The sequence below is a fragment of the Cricetulus griseus genome, chromosome 6 (genome assembly GCF_003668045.3).
Source record: "Cricetulus griseus strain 17A/GY chromosome 6, alternate assembly CriGri-PICRH-1.0, whole genome shotgun sequence".
NCBI classification, from domain to species: Eukaryota; Metazoa; Chordata; class Mammalia; order Rodentia; family Cricetidae; genus Cricetulus; species Cricetulus griseus.
The window spans coordinates 122215085-122235129 of NC_048599.1; the positions used below are offsets into that span (position 1 = coordinate 122215085).

General features: G+C 38.8%; 1 protein-coding gene across 4 annotated transcripts in view; it reads right to left on the minus strand.

The window, feature by feature from the left end:
* Nucleotides 1–7773: 7773 nt before the first annotated feature.
* The window catches only part of Rif1 (replication timing regulatory factor 1), a 62145-nt gene continuing 49873 nt past the window's right edge, over nt 7774–20045 (minus strand). For 2 of the 4 annotated variants that reach the window (XM_027420443.2, XM_027420442.2), the window contains exons 31-36: nt 17150–17296; nt 16805–16882; nt 16597–16715; nt 14968–15121; nt 11792–11900; nt 7774–11196 (exon numbers count right to left, since the gene is read on the minus strand). In XM_027420443.2, coding sequence (XP_027276244.1) covers nt 10985–11196; nt 11792–11900; nt 14968–15121; nt 16597–16715; nt 16805–16882; nt 17150–17296 — 819 coding nt within the window. In that variant the 3' untranslated portion in view covers nt 7774–10984. The remainder of the gene's footprint in view (nt 11197–11791; nt 11901–14967; nt 15122–16596; nt 16716–16804; nt 16883–17149; nt 17297–20045) is intronic. The other 2 variants (XM_027420444.2, XM_027420445.2) reach the window with 2 other exon arrangements.

The following is a 20045-nucleotide window of genomic DNA, read 5'->3' on the forward strand; positions in this document are numbered from 1 at the left end:
ACATTCTGACCAAAAGCAACTTGGGGAGTGGTATTTAGCTTATATTTCCATGTCACAGTCTATCTAAGGTCAGGGCAGAGATCATGAAAGAATGCTACTTAACAGATTCTCCTCACAGCTTACTCCCCTGCCAAGGAATGGCAACAACCATAGTGAGCTGGGTCCTCCCACATCAATAAATCAAGAAAATGTTCCCCCACACATACTTGCATACACACACACAAAATAACCAGGACAAAGGCCTATATTTATTCTTAAAAGGAGGCACTTAGAGGGGGTGTGTTGCCTCAGAGCTCCCAAATAAACACTCAAATGCTATATTAATTATAGCCACTTGGCTAAGGCTTATTGGCTAGCTCTGTCTTAATTACTAACCCATTTCTATTAATCTAATTATTTCCACATAGTCTTCTCTTACCAGAGAAAGGTCCAAGTACCTGTTACTCCTCTGGCATCCTACGACACTCTTTGCTTACACTTCCCAGAATCCTCCCCTTGTCTCCTAGGCCCACCTATCATCCTGCCTCATTGGCCACAGTGCTTTATTCATCAATAAGAGAAACATGTACAGATGACATCCCCATCAGGTGTACATTCCTGTGCATGCCCAGTTTGCACATTAAAGTTTTGGCTCAAACCAAGAGTATACTTTTACAAAGGTGCATCAGCACAGAAATCTACCCCTTTGGCTATCCTGCTTAGTCACTACAAGTCTCATCCCCTTTTGGCAAAGCAGAACTATCATGATAGGAGTGTATGACAAAAGACAAGAGTTGGAAATAGAAAAGACCAGGGTACCACAGTCCTTTATGAACATGGCCCCCCAAAGCCCTAAATCTCCAGCCCCATTGCCTACCAATATCACCACAGAGACCAAGCTTCAAACCTCTCTAAGCCTTGGGAAACATTCCAGGCCCAAACCCTAGCAATTCCTAAATTTTCCAATGATTCTCTCCCACCCAGATCTCCAAGCTTCATCTTCACTCAGTGAAAATCCAAGTTAAAGCATCAATCCCATTTTGCAGTATTATCATGCATGGGCCAGAAAGCCATGGCAATCAACTGAGCAAAACACAGCAATAGATGGATCTATGGGAATGGTAACTGAGCTGCTGACATTCCCAAGTAGAAGGAAGGGAAAAGTCTTCCCTTCCCTGGAACTACCAAACCCTCAAGTGATTTGGAAGAGTATTCAGGAAGTGGAACGTTAATTGAAAGCAAGCTTCTTAAATGTATTTTCTATGAGGTTGTCACATGATGGGTGATACTCTGCAGTGATACGGCTCCTTTTAGCCCCACCCCCAACTCCTGTAACCCCTCACTAGTGCTCTAATAAACTCATCGGCTCACTTATACTTGGGTAGAATTGTATTCTAGGTCCCATTTGGGGTGAACAGATGTTGGGAAAATTAGTTAATGCATATGCAGTTATCATTAACTTCTGACAATGCCTAAAACATCTGCTGCATATTCGGTACAATGAGCTGAGCTAGTTTTTTATAACTTCCTACTCACGATTTACCATGGGTAACAGTTGCTAATATGGAGAAATTTCATTTTTCTTAAAATTTTTCAACAATTAAGCACATATGTTGAAAAACATTTAGTCTTGCTGGTTTGCTTTCCAACCAACCAGTACACTCAACTCCAAGTAAATCTAGCTAGTGTCATTTCACTATGAATCCCACAAAGGATTCTTAACATTAGCCCAAGCTAGCAATCAACTTTCATCCCCACCTTGTCCCATCCCTCCCCACCATCAGCTTCCGCTATCTTTACCAGTGTTACTGGGATCCTGTGGATCTCCAGTACCACAAGCAAGACTACCAGGTTGCAGAGAGCCTCAAAACCAGCTATGTATTCTTTTATTTATTTTGTTTGTTCGTTTGGTTTTTTGAGACAGGGTTTCTCTGTATAACTTTTAGAGCCTATCCTGGCACTCTCTCTGTAGACCAGGCTGGCCTCAGACTCACAGAGATCTGCCTGTCTCTGGCTCCCAAGTGCTGGGATTAAAGGCGTGCGCCACCAACACCCGGCCTTCATTCCATCTTCTAATGGTAATAAAAGGGAGAAAATTATGAGAGCTACCACTCATGCCCAAATTGGGTTTGGGTTGTATCATGTCCTACCCTGCCCCATTCACCTTTAGGTAAGATTACCCAAATAGGCCTGCTGTCCTTTTAAGGGAAGTAAATTTGGACAAAAGGGCACATGGAGACCTGTGAAGATAAAGACAAAGATCTGAGAAATGCTTATGAAAGATAAAAATGCCCTCATCTTCAGGATGTGACCAGCAAACAGGCACATAACTTTGTCCTCGGTCCTTGAAAGCACATTACCTGATACTTGAAACAGAGTCCAAGCAGAGTTGCTGGGATGTTGTCCAAGTTTGCTTTCTCCTGTCCTAACTGCCATGACAACAGCAACTTGGGGAAGCCAAGGCATGAACTCAAGGCAGGAGGCAAAAACTAAATAGGCCACAGTGGAACACTGCTGGCTGGCTTGGCTTGCTCCTTGTTCAGCCTGATTTTTTTTCTTTTTTGGTTTTTCAAGACAGGGTTTCTCTGTGTAGCTTTAGAGCCTGTCCTAGAACTCCGGATGTACACCAGGCCTCCAGCTCACAGATCCACCCGCCTCTGCCTCCGAGAGTGCTGGGATTAAAGGTGTATGCCATCACCTCCTGGCTGAGCCTGATTTCGTAATACACCCCAGGAGCACCCCAGGGACGGCACTGGCCCCAGTGGACTGGGTCCTCCTCTACCAATCATAAATCAAGAAAATGCCTCTCGGACTTGCCTGTAGGCCAATCGCACAGAGGAACTTGCAGTTGAGGGTACCCTCTTTTGAAATGACTCATTTTTGTCAAACTACCAAAGATTAACAAGGACCCTTGCTAATCTGGCGTACAAACACATCACTGTTTAGTCATAACCCTTCCTTGTCTATCACCCAAATATCATATTGATATTACAATATAAAACACAGTGTAACTTTAGTCTTTAAATATTTCAAAACTTCAGTAAAAGTCTAAGCTATCTTTAAAAAGCCAAAACCTCCTAAACATAGGTGTCTTATGGAGGGGGGATAAATACTTACTCAGCCAGGTGGTGGTGGCGCACGCCTTTAATCCCAGCACTTGGGAGGCAAAGGCAGGAGGATCTCTGTGAGTTCGAGTCTAGCCTGGAATACAGAGCGAGTTACTGAACAGCCAGGGCTGCACAGTGGAACCATTTCAAAAGAAGGAAGAACCAGTGCACAGTTCCAATCAAGGCAAAACCAAAATCTTGAACACTGTATTTTAAAAAGCTCTGTGTCCAGTGTCTGAGACTCACCATCCTCTGGTTCCAAAGGGCTTGGAAGTTCCACTTCTCCAGTTCTGCCATCTGCAGTACAAGCAGTTAATTTGGCTTATAGTTTCAGGCTGGCTCCACTCCACACCTGCCAGTCCTGAACTCTATACAACTGAGGCTGCACCTTCACTGATGATCTCTCCTAGCCTCAGCTTCTAACCTCTTCAGTCTTGGGGTGTCACTGAAACTGAGGCTGCACCTTCACAAATTGCTTCCTGGCCTCACAGTAAAGATTCCAGCCCTGCTACATGGTACCAAGCCTCAGCTTCTATGACCTCTTCAAGTCTTGTAGCTTTCATGCCACAAAAACTAGTACCCTGTGGGAGACTTCCACATTACTAAGCACCAGCTTGAGATGCCTCTTTGGCACCCTCAGGATCACAGCTTCTGGGTGCTGAACCTGTGGGAATACTTCCCAGATTTCACCTCAATGATGCTGGTCTTTTCTTAATCAACTAATTTCTCAACCCCAGCTAACCAGCTATCTCTGTAAAATCAAGGGTTCGTGTCAGTGGTACTGGACTCTAATTAAACACAGCTCATTCTTCAGTTCTAGCTAACCAGAAACCAGATTAATTTTAAAAACTGCTCAAATGAGTAGTAATTTGAGGGACTCAAACTTCCCTCTGAAACTTCACAAACAAGGCTTCAATCATTTGCATTTCTATAAGCATCCCTAAGTGCTCACAAAACAGCTTTGAAAAATTCCAACAGTTCCAATCCTTCCTATGGGGAAACATGTCCAGGTCTGTCACAGAAATACCCAAGCTTCTGCTACCAATTTCTGTACTAGTCAGGTTTCTTATTGTTGTGATAAAACATATGATCACAAGCAACTAGGGAGGAAAAGGATTTGGCTTACCTACAATGGTGGTTTGAGTAAGAAGTTCCCCATAGCTTTGGCATTTGAATGCTCTGGTGTTCTGATTGGAGGTATGTCACCGGAGGCATGCTTAAGGTTTTAAAGGAATCCCTCCATTCCCAGTGCATTCTGCTATGTATGGATATTGAGTCCTCAGCAGATGCTCTAGTCTGGTTGCCGTCATGTCCCCCACCATGATGATGATGGACACCAATCCCTCTACAACCGTAAATTCCACTTAAGCCTCTTTGAGTTTCCTTGGTTAGATTTTATCAGTAGGAAAGTAACTGATTCGTACTCCCTGATCACAGTCCATCTCTAAGAAAAACAAGGAACTCAGAGAACTTAGAAACAGGAATCTATGATGGGGAATGTTCTTCTGTATATATGTTTCTTATTGGTTGATGAATAAAACAGATTGGCCAGCCAGGATGACTGGTAGGACTAGAATATGAGAGGGTTCTAGGAAGTGTCAGCAGAGAAGAGTCATCATGAGATCCTAGGAAGTGATGTAGAAAGGCAGAAACTGCCACTAGCTAACCATAGCGATCTGGAGGTCTGTACAGACAGGCAGTGATGTAGATGGGCAGAATAAGAAGGTTCAAACAGGAAACCACTCTAAGGACACGCTGTGCAGTAGCATGTAGCAGGCAAAGGAGTTACAAGTCTGGCATTCCAGGGTAAAGATAAGGGCCATGTGGAAATACATAGATTAGTAGTTAGGGCTAAATATTAAGACAGAGCTAGCTAATAACTCATAGCCAGCGGCCAACAGTTTCATATTAATATAGCATCTGTGTGTTCATTTCAGGGCTCCAGCAGGCTGGGAACAGGCTGGCGGTAAAGTTCACATTACAAATCCATAAGTAACTCTACTTACTGGCCTGCTCCTCATGATTTGATCTGTCTGCCTTTCATGTGACCAGGGACCACCTGCCCACGGGTGGCACCACCTACCTCAATGCTTAACCAAGAAAGTGCCCCACAGACTTTCTACAGGCCAAACTATGGGAGGTATTTTACCACTTTCCAAGTGCCCCTGGTTTGTGTCAAGTCAACCAAGACTAACTGGCACATAAAAATGCAGTATCGTACAAACTTTCTCTCATTATTTAATAAAGTCTATGGGACCCCTAAAAAAAGAATAAACCAGAAACTTTATAAAGCAACCCTGAGAAGTGGGGGGGGGGGGAGAGATACTGTTTGTTGACAAGCCCTAATGCTCGTAAACACAGATATTTGGACCATATTAATTTAATCCTTATATCCTTCAGGTCTCAAAACCAAAGATATCAAAATCAAGAAACAAAAGCAAACACTAGAAATTAGTTTTCATACTTTTATTTTAAATAAAAGTGCATTTTAATAACCAGTCTCAAATGAAAACTTACTACAGCCAACTCTCAACTACTCATGAGAAGTTGTACTATGAAGCCAAGACTCAAAAGCACTTAGTGCCTGACACAGTAAACAGGACTGCCTGCTGCTTCCAAGACTGTTAACACAACCTAGTGTAGTAGTTATTGATGGGATTAACAGGTAATTTGCTAAATTTTAAGTTAAAATTAGAAAAACTAATCAAATATACTTTGAATGTACAACTAAACTTTCACGAAGGGCAGCAATTCTGTTAGGACTATCCACAGAAGGTGCTTAAAATAGACTGAAAACAACTGCTCACTCTCCACACAGAAAGCGAACCTCCATATTCCACATTATTTCGCAGGTATAATTTACTAGTGCCACATGTTTCTCCCTCAGACCAAAGTCCTCTGACATCACAACAAGCACATAACACATTTAATGGCTCAAGAAAAGTGTCCTGAAAAACTGGTTGCTTCATAGTAAAAGTGCATTGGAACAGCAGTAAAACATCCACAATCAGGGTTCTTATAAACAAAAATCAATCTACTACTGTCTAAACTGACCACATAGCTAACATGCACAAAATTGTCCTCTGTAACAAGGACTGACAAACTCTTAGAGGCAAATATTTGAGGACTACTATATAGGCCAGTCATCAAAATAGCAAAGCACCCAAACACAGCCTGACTGCCACACTAGAACTATTATGGATACTAAGATAGAATTTCCTATTTTTTTCATCAGCTTCAAAATTTTTTTTAAAAGTTCTTCCTAATGATTTAAAAACAAAGAACAGGAAGTGGGGCTGGAAAGATGACTCGGTGGCCAAGAGCACTGGCTCCTTTTCTAGAGGATCAAAGTTCCATTCCCAATACCCACATGGCAGCTCACAACCATCTGAACTCCAGCTCCAGAATATCTGACAGGCTCTCTTCTGGCCTCTGTAAATACTACCTGCACATGGTGCACAGACATAAATGAAGGCAAAACATCAAAACACACACACACAAAAAGAACCAAAAAAAAAGACCAAAAACACAAAAGCAGGAGTTAAGGCAGTTTGCTCTGTGCCATAATGATGAGATTATCATGCTGTACTATGGGTTCTATAAATTAACTTGTTTCTTCTTAGAAAATCCTTATTCTATAAGAAATAAAATATTTTAGATAATTTTTCTTTTCTTTTTTGGAGACATATTATTAACCAGTTTATTATTAGGCCCAGCAGAGTAGAGAGACTAAGAGAAGAGAAACAGAGTTAATGGCTGACCGCCATGGCCGGTCGCCATAGAGAGAAAGAAGAGAAGCAGAAGCAAACAGTGAGCGAAGAAGCAGCAGAGATACTTCTTAATCAACTATACACAAAAATAGTTTTAATGAATTATTTGTTTCATGACATTATATTGAACATCCTAGGTACATCTCTTTCATTATGAACCAAGGTTTCCTTTTGGCCATTTACTGATGGAAGTATAGGCAAAGTACTGAATGAATGTTGTATTAACATTTGTTGAAACAGGGTCTTTCATGACCTTGAACTCTTAGCTCCTCCAATCTCTACCTCCCAAGGCTAGAATTATCACAAGCCACCAAACTCCCTTGATTACATAATTTTAATTATCACTCATGTTAATTGTGGAAACCAACTCTGTACTATTTAATGAGAAAAGCATTCGGGAATCAATGGCTATATCACCAAATTTTGACTGAGTGTGGTGGTACACAGTTAACACCTACACTGAGAAGTCGGAGACAAGCAGATCTGAGTTGAGGCCAGCCTGGTTTATATAAGGAGTCAAGCCTATAACAAAACCCTGTCTCAAATGGTTTTTTGGTTGAGGCTACAGGGTTGCCCTGAATTTCAGGCCAGTCCTGGCAATGAAGTAAATTTCATACCAGCTGGAGCTGAAATAAGATTGTCTCAAAAACAAATTCACCTCTCCTGTCATCTTCTCTCCACTGCATCACTTCCTGTGCACTAATAAGCATATATTTAATGTTAAAAAGTTGGTTTGATACTCAATTACAAACCACCAAAGACAACATTTCTTCTGCTACAATTGTGGCTAAGTTACCTAGGAGAGGTTGCTCTTTTTGACATTAGCAGTTTAAAACGCTGCCTGAATTTTCAAGTCACATAAAGGGTCATTATTTTATACTAGTGGTACTTTTTCAGGAACGTGAATGTCTACAACATAGGTCATATCTGCTTTTAATTAAGAAAAGACAGGGGAAAATGTAACAAAATTATAACATTTGCCATCAATTCCAAGAACTCATAACTTTTCTAAGAGTACTTTTACAAAATAACTACAGATCTTAAATTTGAAAGACACAGACTTTAATGGACACTTTCAAAGAGCAATATATAAAGCCAGGTACGTTAACAGACATAACCATTAACTGAGTCATCAGAAACCACAAAATCAATTAACATGCCTTTAATCAAAACATTTGGGAGGCTGAAGCAAGTGTTGTTGTGGATTTGAGACTAACTGGTCTGCAAAGTGAGTTCCAGTCCAGCTTGAACTAGTTACGGTAATGAACAAAGGCCACTACCCCCAGCCAAGTGTCAACCCAATGACAATCACCGTTCTACATTCTGCTGACTTTGCTAACAACAGGCTCTGAAATCAACCACAATAATGAAATGAAACCTGAGCCTTCTTAGTCAAAGCTGGAAGGAAGGCACTGCAGTAAGGGGCAGTACTATCAACCAGCATTTTATTAGTTTTTGCCTTGAGCCAAACAAAACCCTCCAATTAATATTTACAAAACATAACATTAGTTTATATATTTTAAGACCCTACTTTTCCCCAGTTTTATGGGTTTACAACAGATTATTATTCTGCAGACCAGGTTGGACTTAACACAAAGCAATCATCTGCCTACACCTCCCAAGTATTGAAATTACAGGCACAAGTCACTACCATGTTCAGTGTCCAATCATTAACATCTGACATTCCAATGACCCTTAAATATGTAAGTGGATTCCTGGCTACTTTCAAGAAAGAAAAAAAAGTCCAAAGGCAATGTCACTACAACTGTGCTTTTAATCTTTAGACTTAAATCCCATTTAACAACTGGATTCATCACCTACATTTGAATTCACAGTAAGACCCTGCAGTACTCAGCAGTAGCTTAACTTGCTGAAACAGAGCAACATCTTCAGTTATAAAGTCAGTTTGATCAAACTCCATGGTCAGACATGAAAAATACACTTTGCACACCACTAACTTCTTTTGAAAAAGATTAGGATGGCTCAGAGGTTATAGCACTTGCTGCCATTCAGACGACATGGGTTTGATTGCCAGCACCCACAGAGTAGCTCACATCTGCCTGTAACTCTGGTTTCTCTGGTGATGAGATGCCTTCTTCTGGCTGTCATGGGCACCAGGTATGTACATGGTATACATATAACATGCCAAGTGAAACACTTATGCACAGAAAATAAGGATGTTTTTAATTCTCTCTCTCTCTCTCTCTCTCTCTCTCTCTCTCTCTCTCTCTCTCTCTCTCTCTCTCTCTCTGTGGTGTGTGTGTGTGTACACATGCACACATGTGTGCACCATGTACATGTAGAGGTCAAAGGGGCAGGGGGGGTCTCTGCTGGAAAAAGGAGACCTTAAATTACAAAAGGCTTTACAATTGCAATGTGTTTCTAAAAAGAGGTTAAACTAAGTTTGAAAATAAGATTACCCACTGATTTTATTCAGAAAAACAGGCAAGATATATCCTTCGGGAAAACATAAAATACAGCCAGGCATGGTAGTAAACACCTGCAATCTCAGAACTGTGGAGGCACAGGTGGCAAGAGGATCATAGAAATTTGTAAGAGAAACTGTGGCCAGCCTACCTACCCAAGCCACAGACGCCCTGCCCGGTCCCCCCAGTCCAGCCTGCATGAGCATGCATGGCAGACACAGAGACTGCTGACTGAGAGACACCAATGAGGAAATGACAACACAGGAAAGACAGCTGCCTGAGCCAATAGGACCTTGGAAGGGTATAAAGGTAGGTCTAACTTCCTGCAGTTGCTACTCACTGATTCCCAGTGCCTGAGTTGTTGGTGCTGCCTCTTCTCACCCCCTGCCCCCCCCCCCCAAGGGGTGTACGAGCAAAGTAGCTTGCAAAAGAAGTTCAAGCCTAGCCTGGGATACACTGAGACTTTATCTCAAAAGCAAACAGATAAAACATATGTGAAGTCAGGCACTACTTAGTAAAATTACAGTTTAATTATATATCCTAATTTTTTAACTAGACAAAACATACATATAAAAAGGGCAGTCTCAAATTTCTTCCACGTTTAAGCTTTCAATGTGTGATTAAACCAGTTATCTCTATAGACATTTTATAGTACAATCTGCAATGAAAATATCCATGCTAACTCTCCATTAAGAAGAAACATAATGAGGCACATTTTCCAGTGGCTGGGATCCTCTTCCAAACCAAAAGAAAAAAAAGAAAAAAAAAGGTAGTGGCATGTAAAATTTCTGTTTCCAATAATTTTAATTACTCTGGACACTTTAGAAAATAAACTCATGTTTTAACTAAATACAAAACTATCTGTCGCTTTATTTGTAGATACAGACTCCTACAAATATCCACAGTAAGTCCATGAAGTACTTTTACTATCCATATGGATATTTTGATATTAAATATATACAAATGTTTCTATTAAACAAAACAATGATATCCACAAGAAGCTGCAGAAACTCATGCAAGGAAGGTTGAACTTTATAAATTAAAAAAAGTCTTCTATACACAATGTACAAATAGTCATGCATCTAAAAGTGAACACTACACCTCTGAAAAGCACATTTTCACAGGCAAATGCTGCTGCACAAATATGTGTCAATGCCAAATGAATGGAATGTTAGTAAATTAAGTATTGTTATTTTACACCCAACAAATTGAAACTTGGCATTTCTCTCAAAGGTTTTCTACAGGTGTTATCTGAAAGAAATGCTCTCATTGTTTTGCATCTCAGTACAGGTGTTTCACCAGGCACAACAAATATAAATATTTTGAAAAAGTATAAACACCTTTATCAGTTCAATACATTGTAAATAAAACTTTTCTATCTTACTTAAAATATTTGTATTATGAGCTACACCAAAATATGCATGAGTTAAAGTATGAAAAAAAAAAAGTATGTATATCTTGTTAGCTTTCAAGTTTCAGTAACATTTAAATTTCTTAAAAAACTATGTGTACTGGCCAAGAAAATACAGTAGGGAATATCTTTACTAATGAACTTATAAAACTGACCTAATAATTCATTCTCTTTCAGGATTTGATATTTTTCGACTTTGTAAAGTTTCCTCTTTAAAATGTTGCAGGTTATTTCTAAAAGCCAAAAAAATAAAATCTGGTGATGAAAAAACTTTACATTTCTCTTGAAATACTAAGAATTTTCATGGGCTGGTGATCTCCAACGTGACTGTAGATTTCTTATTATTGAGTTTGCCATGGTACCAAGTTTCTCATGCATTTCAAAAAGCTGGCTTCCAGAGTAACTGTAGAGATCTTCTGAATCCAGTTGAAGAGCAAGAGCACTAATTTGTGTCATGAGATTTTTAGACAACGGGGTGTCTAAAGTCACAGGATCAATCAAATCTAGGAGAAAACAAAATACCACATTAAATCTATACCAGGTTTTTTTTTTTTTGGATTTTTTTTTAAATGATCTGTATCTCCAATCAAATTTAAAAGGAGAGAAAACAGGCTAAGGTACACTTGTTCAAGAAAACAAAATGCCAGAAAAATATACCACAGCTTGTTATTCTGTGTATGATGTAACTGAACAAAATTTCAACGTTCTTATTCTACACCTTGATGGACTAGAAAACTGAATCAATAATTAGAGAAAACCAAGTAGATACACATGAACTTAGCATGAAGGATCGGCCAATTTGGTTAATTAACAATTATATTCAAATTAAAACAAAATAATGGGCTGGAGAGATGTCTTGGAGATTAAAAGCCCATTCTTCCTGAGGAAGGAGATTCTTCCCAGCATCCACATGGCAAATCATAGCTGTTTCTAATTCTAGTTCCAGGGTCTCCAAAGCAAAGTGAAGCGTAAATACTGAAAACAGACATTTAAAACAAACAAACAAACAAAAAAAAAAAACCCTTTCTAATCTAAATGTGTAAAGAAAGTTAATTTTTTTTTTTTCAAGAAATGAACTATCATGCTTGGCTAACATACCTGAGGCAAGCCTTTCTTCATCAGATGAGAGGGGCTTGCTTTCTACTCCATTTACTGCCTTCTCAGAAATATCAAAAACTGGAATCTCTTCGAGTCCCCGAGATTTCATCTTGATTATACATTTATAACAGTAACAAAGAAAAATAACAAAACTTATTTTTAACAGTTTAGAATCAACTCTGTTTAAAAAGCCCACTACTATAACTACACAAAAATACTATCACAGCAGGCATGGTAGAGCAAATTCTGTAATCCCAGCATGCTGGAAACAAATGCAGGGGGATCTGTAAGTTAGAGGCCAGCCTGGTCTCTGTAATGAATTCCAGGCCAACCAGGGATACATAGTGAGCCTCAGCCAAAGTATTTCATAAAGGGCATAGAAACTTATATAATTTCTTAGAAAACATACTAACAGTAGTTGATAAAATTAATTATGCAAGTTCATAAATGTAGAAAAGGCAAGTCTTAGCAAAAATAACTATGGTTAAATAATCAGTGGTTATCTTTTATTTCCAAAGCTACAGAGCTCAACTGGTAGATCACTGCCCAGCAAGAACAAGGTCCTGGACAAGGATCAAAACCAGAATAAACTATCATAAGGTATTCCCAGGTTTGGTAGACACTGGCTACTATTTAAAAAGGTGTCATTCTATTCAATAGAACTCAAACAAGATAAAAACACGGCCATATAAAAACTTGGATATCAACAACTACAGAAGGAATTCACATGAAAACCAAAGGAGAAAAGCAACCCATCAGTTGAGGAATGGATAAAGAAAATGTGATATATCTATGGAATATTGTTCAGCCACAAAGAGTAAGATTTTGATATACCGTACTAATAAACCTAGAAACCTAAGTTTAAGCAAGGAAGTTAATAAACAACCAGAGTTAGTGGTGTTCTAATATTTAAAATTTCCAGAGTAGGTAACACTATATAGAAAAAGCATAAAGTAGTAGGTACCTAGGGATAGGGGATGGAAATGAAGCATGACAGATAATGAGGTGGTTTTTTTGTGAGGTTTTTTTTTTTTTTTTTTTTTTGGGGGGGGGGGTTCAGACAATGGGTTTCTCTGTGGCTTTGGAGGCTGGCTGTCCTGGAAACTAGCTCTTGTAGACCAGGCTAGTCTCAAACTCAGAGATCCTCCTGCCTCTGCCTCCCGAATCCTGGGATTAAAGGCATGCTAAGATTAAATAAACCATAGGAATGGTATAAATGGTGTAAATCTACTTAGACTGCATGACTCAATTTTATTTATATGTGCAGTAAATATGAGAGCTATTTAGAAATATACCCATAAACATGAAACATTTTAATATATAAATCTAAGTATGTAAAGAAAATTTTCATAGCTAATCCTAGAGCCTATTAATAATAATTCAGAAAATAATGGAAAGCCAGCCATGATGGTACACACCTTTAATACCAGCACAAAGATGGCAGAGGCAGGTGAATCTGTGAGGCTGAGGCAAAGAATACAGTACACAGCTAGGGCTACATAGTGAAACCCTATCAGAAAGAAAAAAGAAAGAAAGAAAGGAAGGAAGGAAGGAAGGAAGGAAGGAAGGAAGGAAGGAAGGAAGGAAGGAAGGGAAAGAAAGGAAGAAAGGAAGGAAGGAAGAAAAAGTAAGTACAAGCCTTCTTTAATAAAGATGTCACTATTAACATTAGCATTTTCACTAAATTACATCATATAGTGTGTGTGTGTGTGTATGAAAGCCACACACAAATTAGTAAATGTGCTTTGAACAGAACCAGCTTGTAATGTTCAGTTCCAAGGGATCTGACACTATTCTGATCTCCATAGAGTTCTGCAGGCACAAGGCACATACAGGTGTATGTGCAAAAGGCACACACACACATATAAATTAAAAACTTTTAAGAAGAGAAAATATTACAGCAATTCTACCTGAGATTGCAAATTAACAGCATAGTTTCTGGGTTTTACTTGCTTTTATAAAATTAACATGTCAACAAAATATTTTTAAGCATCATAAACAATACAAAAATCAAATAATTTCCAAGAATACAATACACAAAGTACATATCCTGAATAGGTGGCAAACCACACTTTGAGGAATCCTAATAACATGAGGAATCCCTTAACATGGTCTAGTTTTAATTTATCCACGATTTCTAATACTATCAACAAATAGGATTTGTATTAGGATATATATATATATATATATATATATATATATATATATAGTCAAGTGAACATTTTCATGGGGAGGGGGTAGTGTTTAGAATCTTACAATCTGCCCCAAGATGGACTAGTCTGTCTCTGTCTCTGTCTGTCTGTCTGTCTGTCTGTCTGTCTGTCTGTCTGTCTGTCTCTCTCTCTCTCTCTCTCTCTCTCTCTCGTGTGTGTGTGTGTGTGTGTGTGTGTGTGTGTGTGTGTGTGTGTGTGTAGAATTAGGAAAGTCGTGTGTGTGTGTGTGTGTGTGTGTTGTGTGTGTGTGTGTGTGTAGAGTTAGGAAAGTCACATACCTACGATGTATAAAAAGTTAAAGCTTGATATCTTAACTACACACATACATTAAAAAAAAAAACTGATGTATAAATCTGCAATAGTTTTAGACACATTTGGATTTGAGCATCTAGGTTTTAGGAATGCTGTAGCATGTAACCACCAGTTGGTAGAAATGAAAAGGAAGATTAACAGATCCTGAAAAAATAAAATTTAAACTGAGTCTAGGGTACAGTATATAAAAACAGAAATAAATAAAAGAAACTTCCCAGTGAGATACTGAAGTTTTAGCAATAGTCCAGATACAAAGCTTTTATTGCTGCTGGCAAGCACTTTTTGCTAGTTTGTTTTTGTTTTTTTTAAGGCAAGAAGGTTTTGCTCTGTGGTCCAGACTAACTCAAAAAGTATTGATTCAATTGTCTCTGCTTCCTAAGTACTGAGATTAGAGAGGCATGATACCACTCCCACCTGGATCACTTATTAAAAATAGAATTCTTGGGCTAGAGAGATAGCTCAGCAGTTAACAGCACTGGCTGCTTTTCCAGAGAGCCTGGGTTTGTTTCTCAGTACCCACAAGGCTGCTCACAAACATCTGTAACTCCAGTTCCAAGGGGTCTGATGCCCTCTTCTGGCCTCTGTAAGCACTGCACACATGTGGTACACAAACATACACACAGGCACAACACTCATATAACAAGTTTTTACCTGTTGCTCATGGTAAACTCTGAGAGCCTTTTTTACATTGAACACCTTTGGAGAGCGAATAGGGAGAGTTTTTATTTCAGATGCAGTAAGAGTACTCAAATCACCAATTGTTTTTATATTCTTGGCTCTGATAAGTTGTCCTAGACCTCTTGCCCTTTTGAAGAGAAAAAGAGAAAACAATTATGCTTTTACTCAAAGAGTTTATGTATATAGTCCACCTAGTCCACACAATGTAGTAAGCAAATATCTGGGGAATTTAAAATAAAAATTGAATCCTAATGTTTATCTACGCTTAAATAGCGGAAATCTAATAATTCTCTTTATTCTATACTTCAATAACATAGGTGTGTTCTCACTGTTGGATTTATATAGAGATAGGCACAGCAAGGATAGGAAACTCATTTTCACACCAGCTTTCTGTCTATGGTTCAGGTCCTTCATCAGCTGTAAGCTATTTTCATTTTTTTTTTAACCTATCTAACCCCTAGACCCTTTTTAATGTGACTTCCTTCTGGCTTCTATGTGCATGTCTGTCATAGTTTTTTAGAGGAATATAAGAAATGTCTTACTGAGTAATTATGCAGTTACATGTAACAATTCTCTTAAAGATTTGGTAGTCTGGGGCTGGCCCCAGACTCACAAAAAATATGCAAATTACAAGACTAATAACAATAATTAATTGAAGCACATACAAAAGACCCTCAAGGAGGTTTCTTTATGTGAATCTATATGACAACTTATTTAGCAATGCAATTTTCATGGACTAATCTTTCTAATCTTTTATTTTACAATACTGATATTCCTCAGAGGGTTTACATTAAGACAAAACAAGATATGTATACAAAAAGATGCAAACACCTAGGAAATACTGAGCACTTATTCATATCATATTCATATATGCATGGTTCTACTTCTGAAATGAAATGTGTAAGAAGTATATGCCAATTAATTCTACATATGAGAAGCTTGACCTTTAAGACACTCCTCATAAGCCAGGCCTGGCAATCCAATCCTGTAACACCAGATAATAAGGAGGAAGCGAGCAAGAGGATCCAAAATCCAAGGACTCTTTGGGACAGAGAAGCTGTGTGTGAAGCATGGAGTTCATACAGGTAAAGCTCACTAATGTACTTTACTTTTGTGTCCCTCCACATTGTAAGTCTTGTAAATTTAATCCTTATGGGTCAACAATACACAGGGTAACAAAAAGCTCAGGCTGATTTCAAACTTGATGTGTAGCAGAAGATGCCCTTGAGCTGGCCCTTAAAGATCACAGAGCTGAGGATGACCTCAAGCTCATTGTGTAGCCAAGAATGCTCTTGAACTGGCCCTACACTCCTGCACCAGTACCTGGCTTATGCAGTACCAAGGACAGAACCCATACCTTTATTAATGTTAAGCAAGTACTCTACCAACTGGAGTTTCAACCCCAGCCCCAGATTACCCCCATCATTACTATAGAAAGCCAAAACTGCATCCCAAGCAGTCTTCCTGCTTTAGTTTCCTGAGTAGCTGGTCTCCCTCATCAAATGGGGAAATCTTAGCAAAATTATGCCTCAAAATACAGTTGAAAAAACAACAACAAAATCCTGCACCACAAGAGTATGAACCATAAACTTAACCACTCACCACATGTTTGATGTAATCTGAGGTAAAATGATGTCGACTGATGCTGCACAGTTCACCAAAGCTGGGTAAACACTTTCTGTTGTTGGAGATAGCATGGATTCTTTAGCCATTTCTGAAATCTTAAAATAAATTTCAAAAGCCATTAAGCAGAAGTAACAGGACTGAACATGAAAGTATAAAGTTACATAAAAACTAAAGCACTTCTTACTAAACACTTCTTTGAGCTCTTAAATTTAGAGCTCTGTGATCCTGGGGACAGAATTCCTTTGGCTGAAGTGGTATTATGCTAGACAGAAGAAAGTAGAGAGAGAAAAAAAAAAGAACTCAGAACCCCAGACAACTATAATGTTACAACTTAAATTGCACAACTAATAACCTCTGTAAAATTTTAAGAAATAAAAAACAGGATAAACTAATGATTTACCTGTGGGACAGCTGACTGGCCTTAGCCCTCTCCATGAAAAGCAATACATCAAAGCAAAGAAGTCTGTTTCTTAATCTTCAAATACAAGTTGTATACAGACATATGTATATTTTAAAGTCCACAGCTTACCTTAGAGTGTGAAGTAGGTGAAGTTTTAACACTTTTTATTATGGGAGAGCTAATTGAAGAATGAGACCTAACAACAGAGCAACGCCTATCAATGTCATCTGCCAATCCTGCTTGGTATATTGGGTCTGCAAACGAGACACGTCTAACCTGAAAGTACAGGACAAGTTTTCATTAAGAAGATAACATCCTATCTAATGTGTTGAGTTTGTGCAAAAGCAAGACAGTGTTTCTAAACAAGCTTCTTACAGTTGTTCCATCGTTCAGAAATTGCTCATTCTAATTATACCCTCCACTATCTCTGCAGTGATAGAAACTTTAAACAAACTCTTAAGTTAACAATGTACAATATACAAAGTGTAATGGTACAAACCTTTAATGCCAACACTCAGGAGGCAAAGGTAGGCAGATTTTTTGTGAGTCTGAGGCCAGCCTGGTCTATAAAGTGCACACTTAAAAGTTCCAGGCCTGTCAGGGCTCTATAGTGAGACCCTATCTTTAAAAAAAAAAATACAGGAGTGATGGTACTCCTGAAATCCCAGCAATCAGAAGACTGAGGCAGGAGATCTCCAAACTGAGGCCAGTCTGGGGCTACATAGTGAGACCTCTGCCTCAAAAACCAAAACAAAGGCCAAAGACACAGCTTAGTGGTTAAAAGCACTAGCTGCATAATCATGACAGCCAGAGTTCAAATCCTAGCAGCAACATAACAAGCCAGTTCTACAAAAGCCTGTAACTCTTGCTCCAAAGGTTCTGATTTGCCCTCATCTAGCCTCACCAGGAACACTGGCTTATGCATACACTCACACACATTGTGGAATATTCCTTTATACTATAAATGTGAAGATGTGTCACTATGGTTGGTTTAATAAAAAGCTAAATGGCCACTAGCTGGGTAGGAGGTATGACAGGACTTCTGAACAGGAGAACTCTGGGAAGCAGAAAGAAGAGTTGACAGCCAAACATGGAATAACCAGGATTGAACATAATGGAGATGAATACGTGGAAAAATGTAGATTTTTAAAATATGGGTTAATTTAAGTTATAAGAATTGTTTAGAAACAAGCCTAATCTAAGGCCAAGCTTTTATAATTAATAAGTCTTCATATGTCATCTTTTATGAGCTGGAGGCCCAAAAAGTCATCTACACACACACACACACACACACACACACACACACACACACACACACACACACACACACACACACGAATCCTGTATAATTTGATTTCAGTTAGCCAATTAAATTTATATAGACAAAAACTGACTCCTTATATATCTCATTAATCATCATCCTTAACTTGTCTGAATGTGTATTATGTGTACACAGACACATATGTGTATGTGGAAGTCAGAGGACAACTTTAAAGGGAAGCGGGTCATTCCTTATGTTTGTTGTACAACTTCTTTTTGTGAGATGATGCCTTTCATTGGCCATTAACTCCCTAAATAGACTAGGCTACTAAGCAGAAGACCCCAGGGATATGTTTTTCTCTACCTTCCCAATACTGAGATTAGCAGCACATGCCACCCAAGCCCAGATTTTTCTTAAATGTGGGTTCTATCTAGGAATAGAACTTGGGTCCTCATGCTTGCCTTGCAATCACTTGACCAAGTAAGCTAACTTCCTAGCCCCTGCTCTAAACTCTCTGAAGTCAACACAAGTATGTTTCATGGCCATAAGGTAGTAATTTGGCCTCTTCTAAAGGTTTACAATATATTCACATTGAGTTATTAGCTATAAATGTATAAGAGAGAACTCATTCCACATCACCTAGGATTGATTTTCAAAAATGGGCAACATGTAAGTATTTGCCATAAAAACAATGTTAGTCTGTTTTATCTTAGACAATAAATCTGCCCTCAGTGACATACCAAAATTTTAATCCAGCACCTAGGAGGCAGAGACAGAAGAATCTGAGTTCCAGGACAGCCATGACTGTTACACAGAGAAACCCTGTCTCAAAACAAAACAAACAAAAAACAAAAACAAACAAAAAATCCAACAACAACAACAAAACCAACAAGACACTCAAATCTAAGTTCCTACCACACAGTAGTAATAGCTAGTTAAGTCATCTGAAGAATTCTGCAGCAAATCATAAACTCCAGGTGTCTCATCTGGTTACTACCTCACTACCCTTTGAAGTCTATAATAAACCTGTTTTTGTTTTGTTTTGTTTTGTTTTCTTTTTTAAGAAATTAAAAAAAAAAGGCTTATTTATAGCTATGAGATGTATAACTCCAGGTCAGCCAGGGATGCAGAGTGAGGCCCTTTGTCATAAAAGCAAAAAAGAAAAAAAAAAAATACCCTCAAACAAATTGGTACAGGAGCCCACTTTCTGAACATAACACCAGTAGCAGACATTGAGATATGCAATTAATAAATGGGACCTCCTGAAACTGAGAAGCTTCTGTAAGGCAAAGGACACAGTCAGCAAAACAAAAGGCCAGCCCACAGAATGGGAAAAGATATTCACCAACCCCACATCTGACAGAGGGCTGATCACCAAAATATACAATGAACTCAAGAAGCTAGCTACCAAAACATCAAACAATGCAATTAAAAAGTGTAGTGCAGAACTAAATAGAGAATTCTCAACAGAGGAATCTAAAATGGCTGAAAGACACTTGAGAAAGTGCTCAACATCCTTAGCCATCAGGGAAATACAGCTCAAAACCACTCTGAGATACCATCTTACTCCTATCAGAATGGCTAAAATCAGTAACACCAATGACAGTCTATGCTGGAGAGGATGTGGAGAAAGAGGAACACTCCTCCATTGCTGGTGGGAGTGCAAACTTGTACAACCACTTTGGAAATCAGTATGGCGGTTTCTCAGGAAAATGGGAATCAGTCTACCTCAAGATCCACCAATTCCTCTCTTGGGCATATACC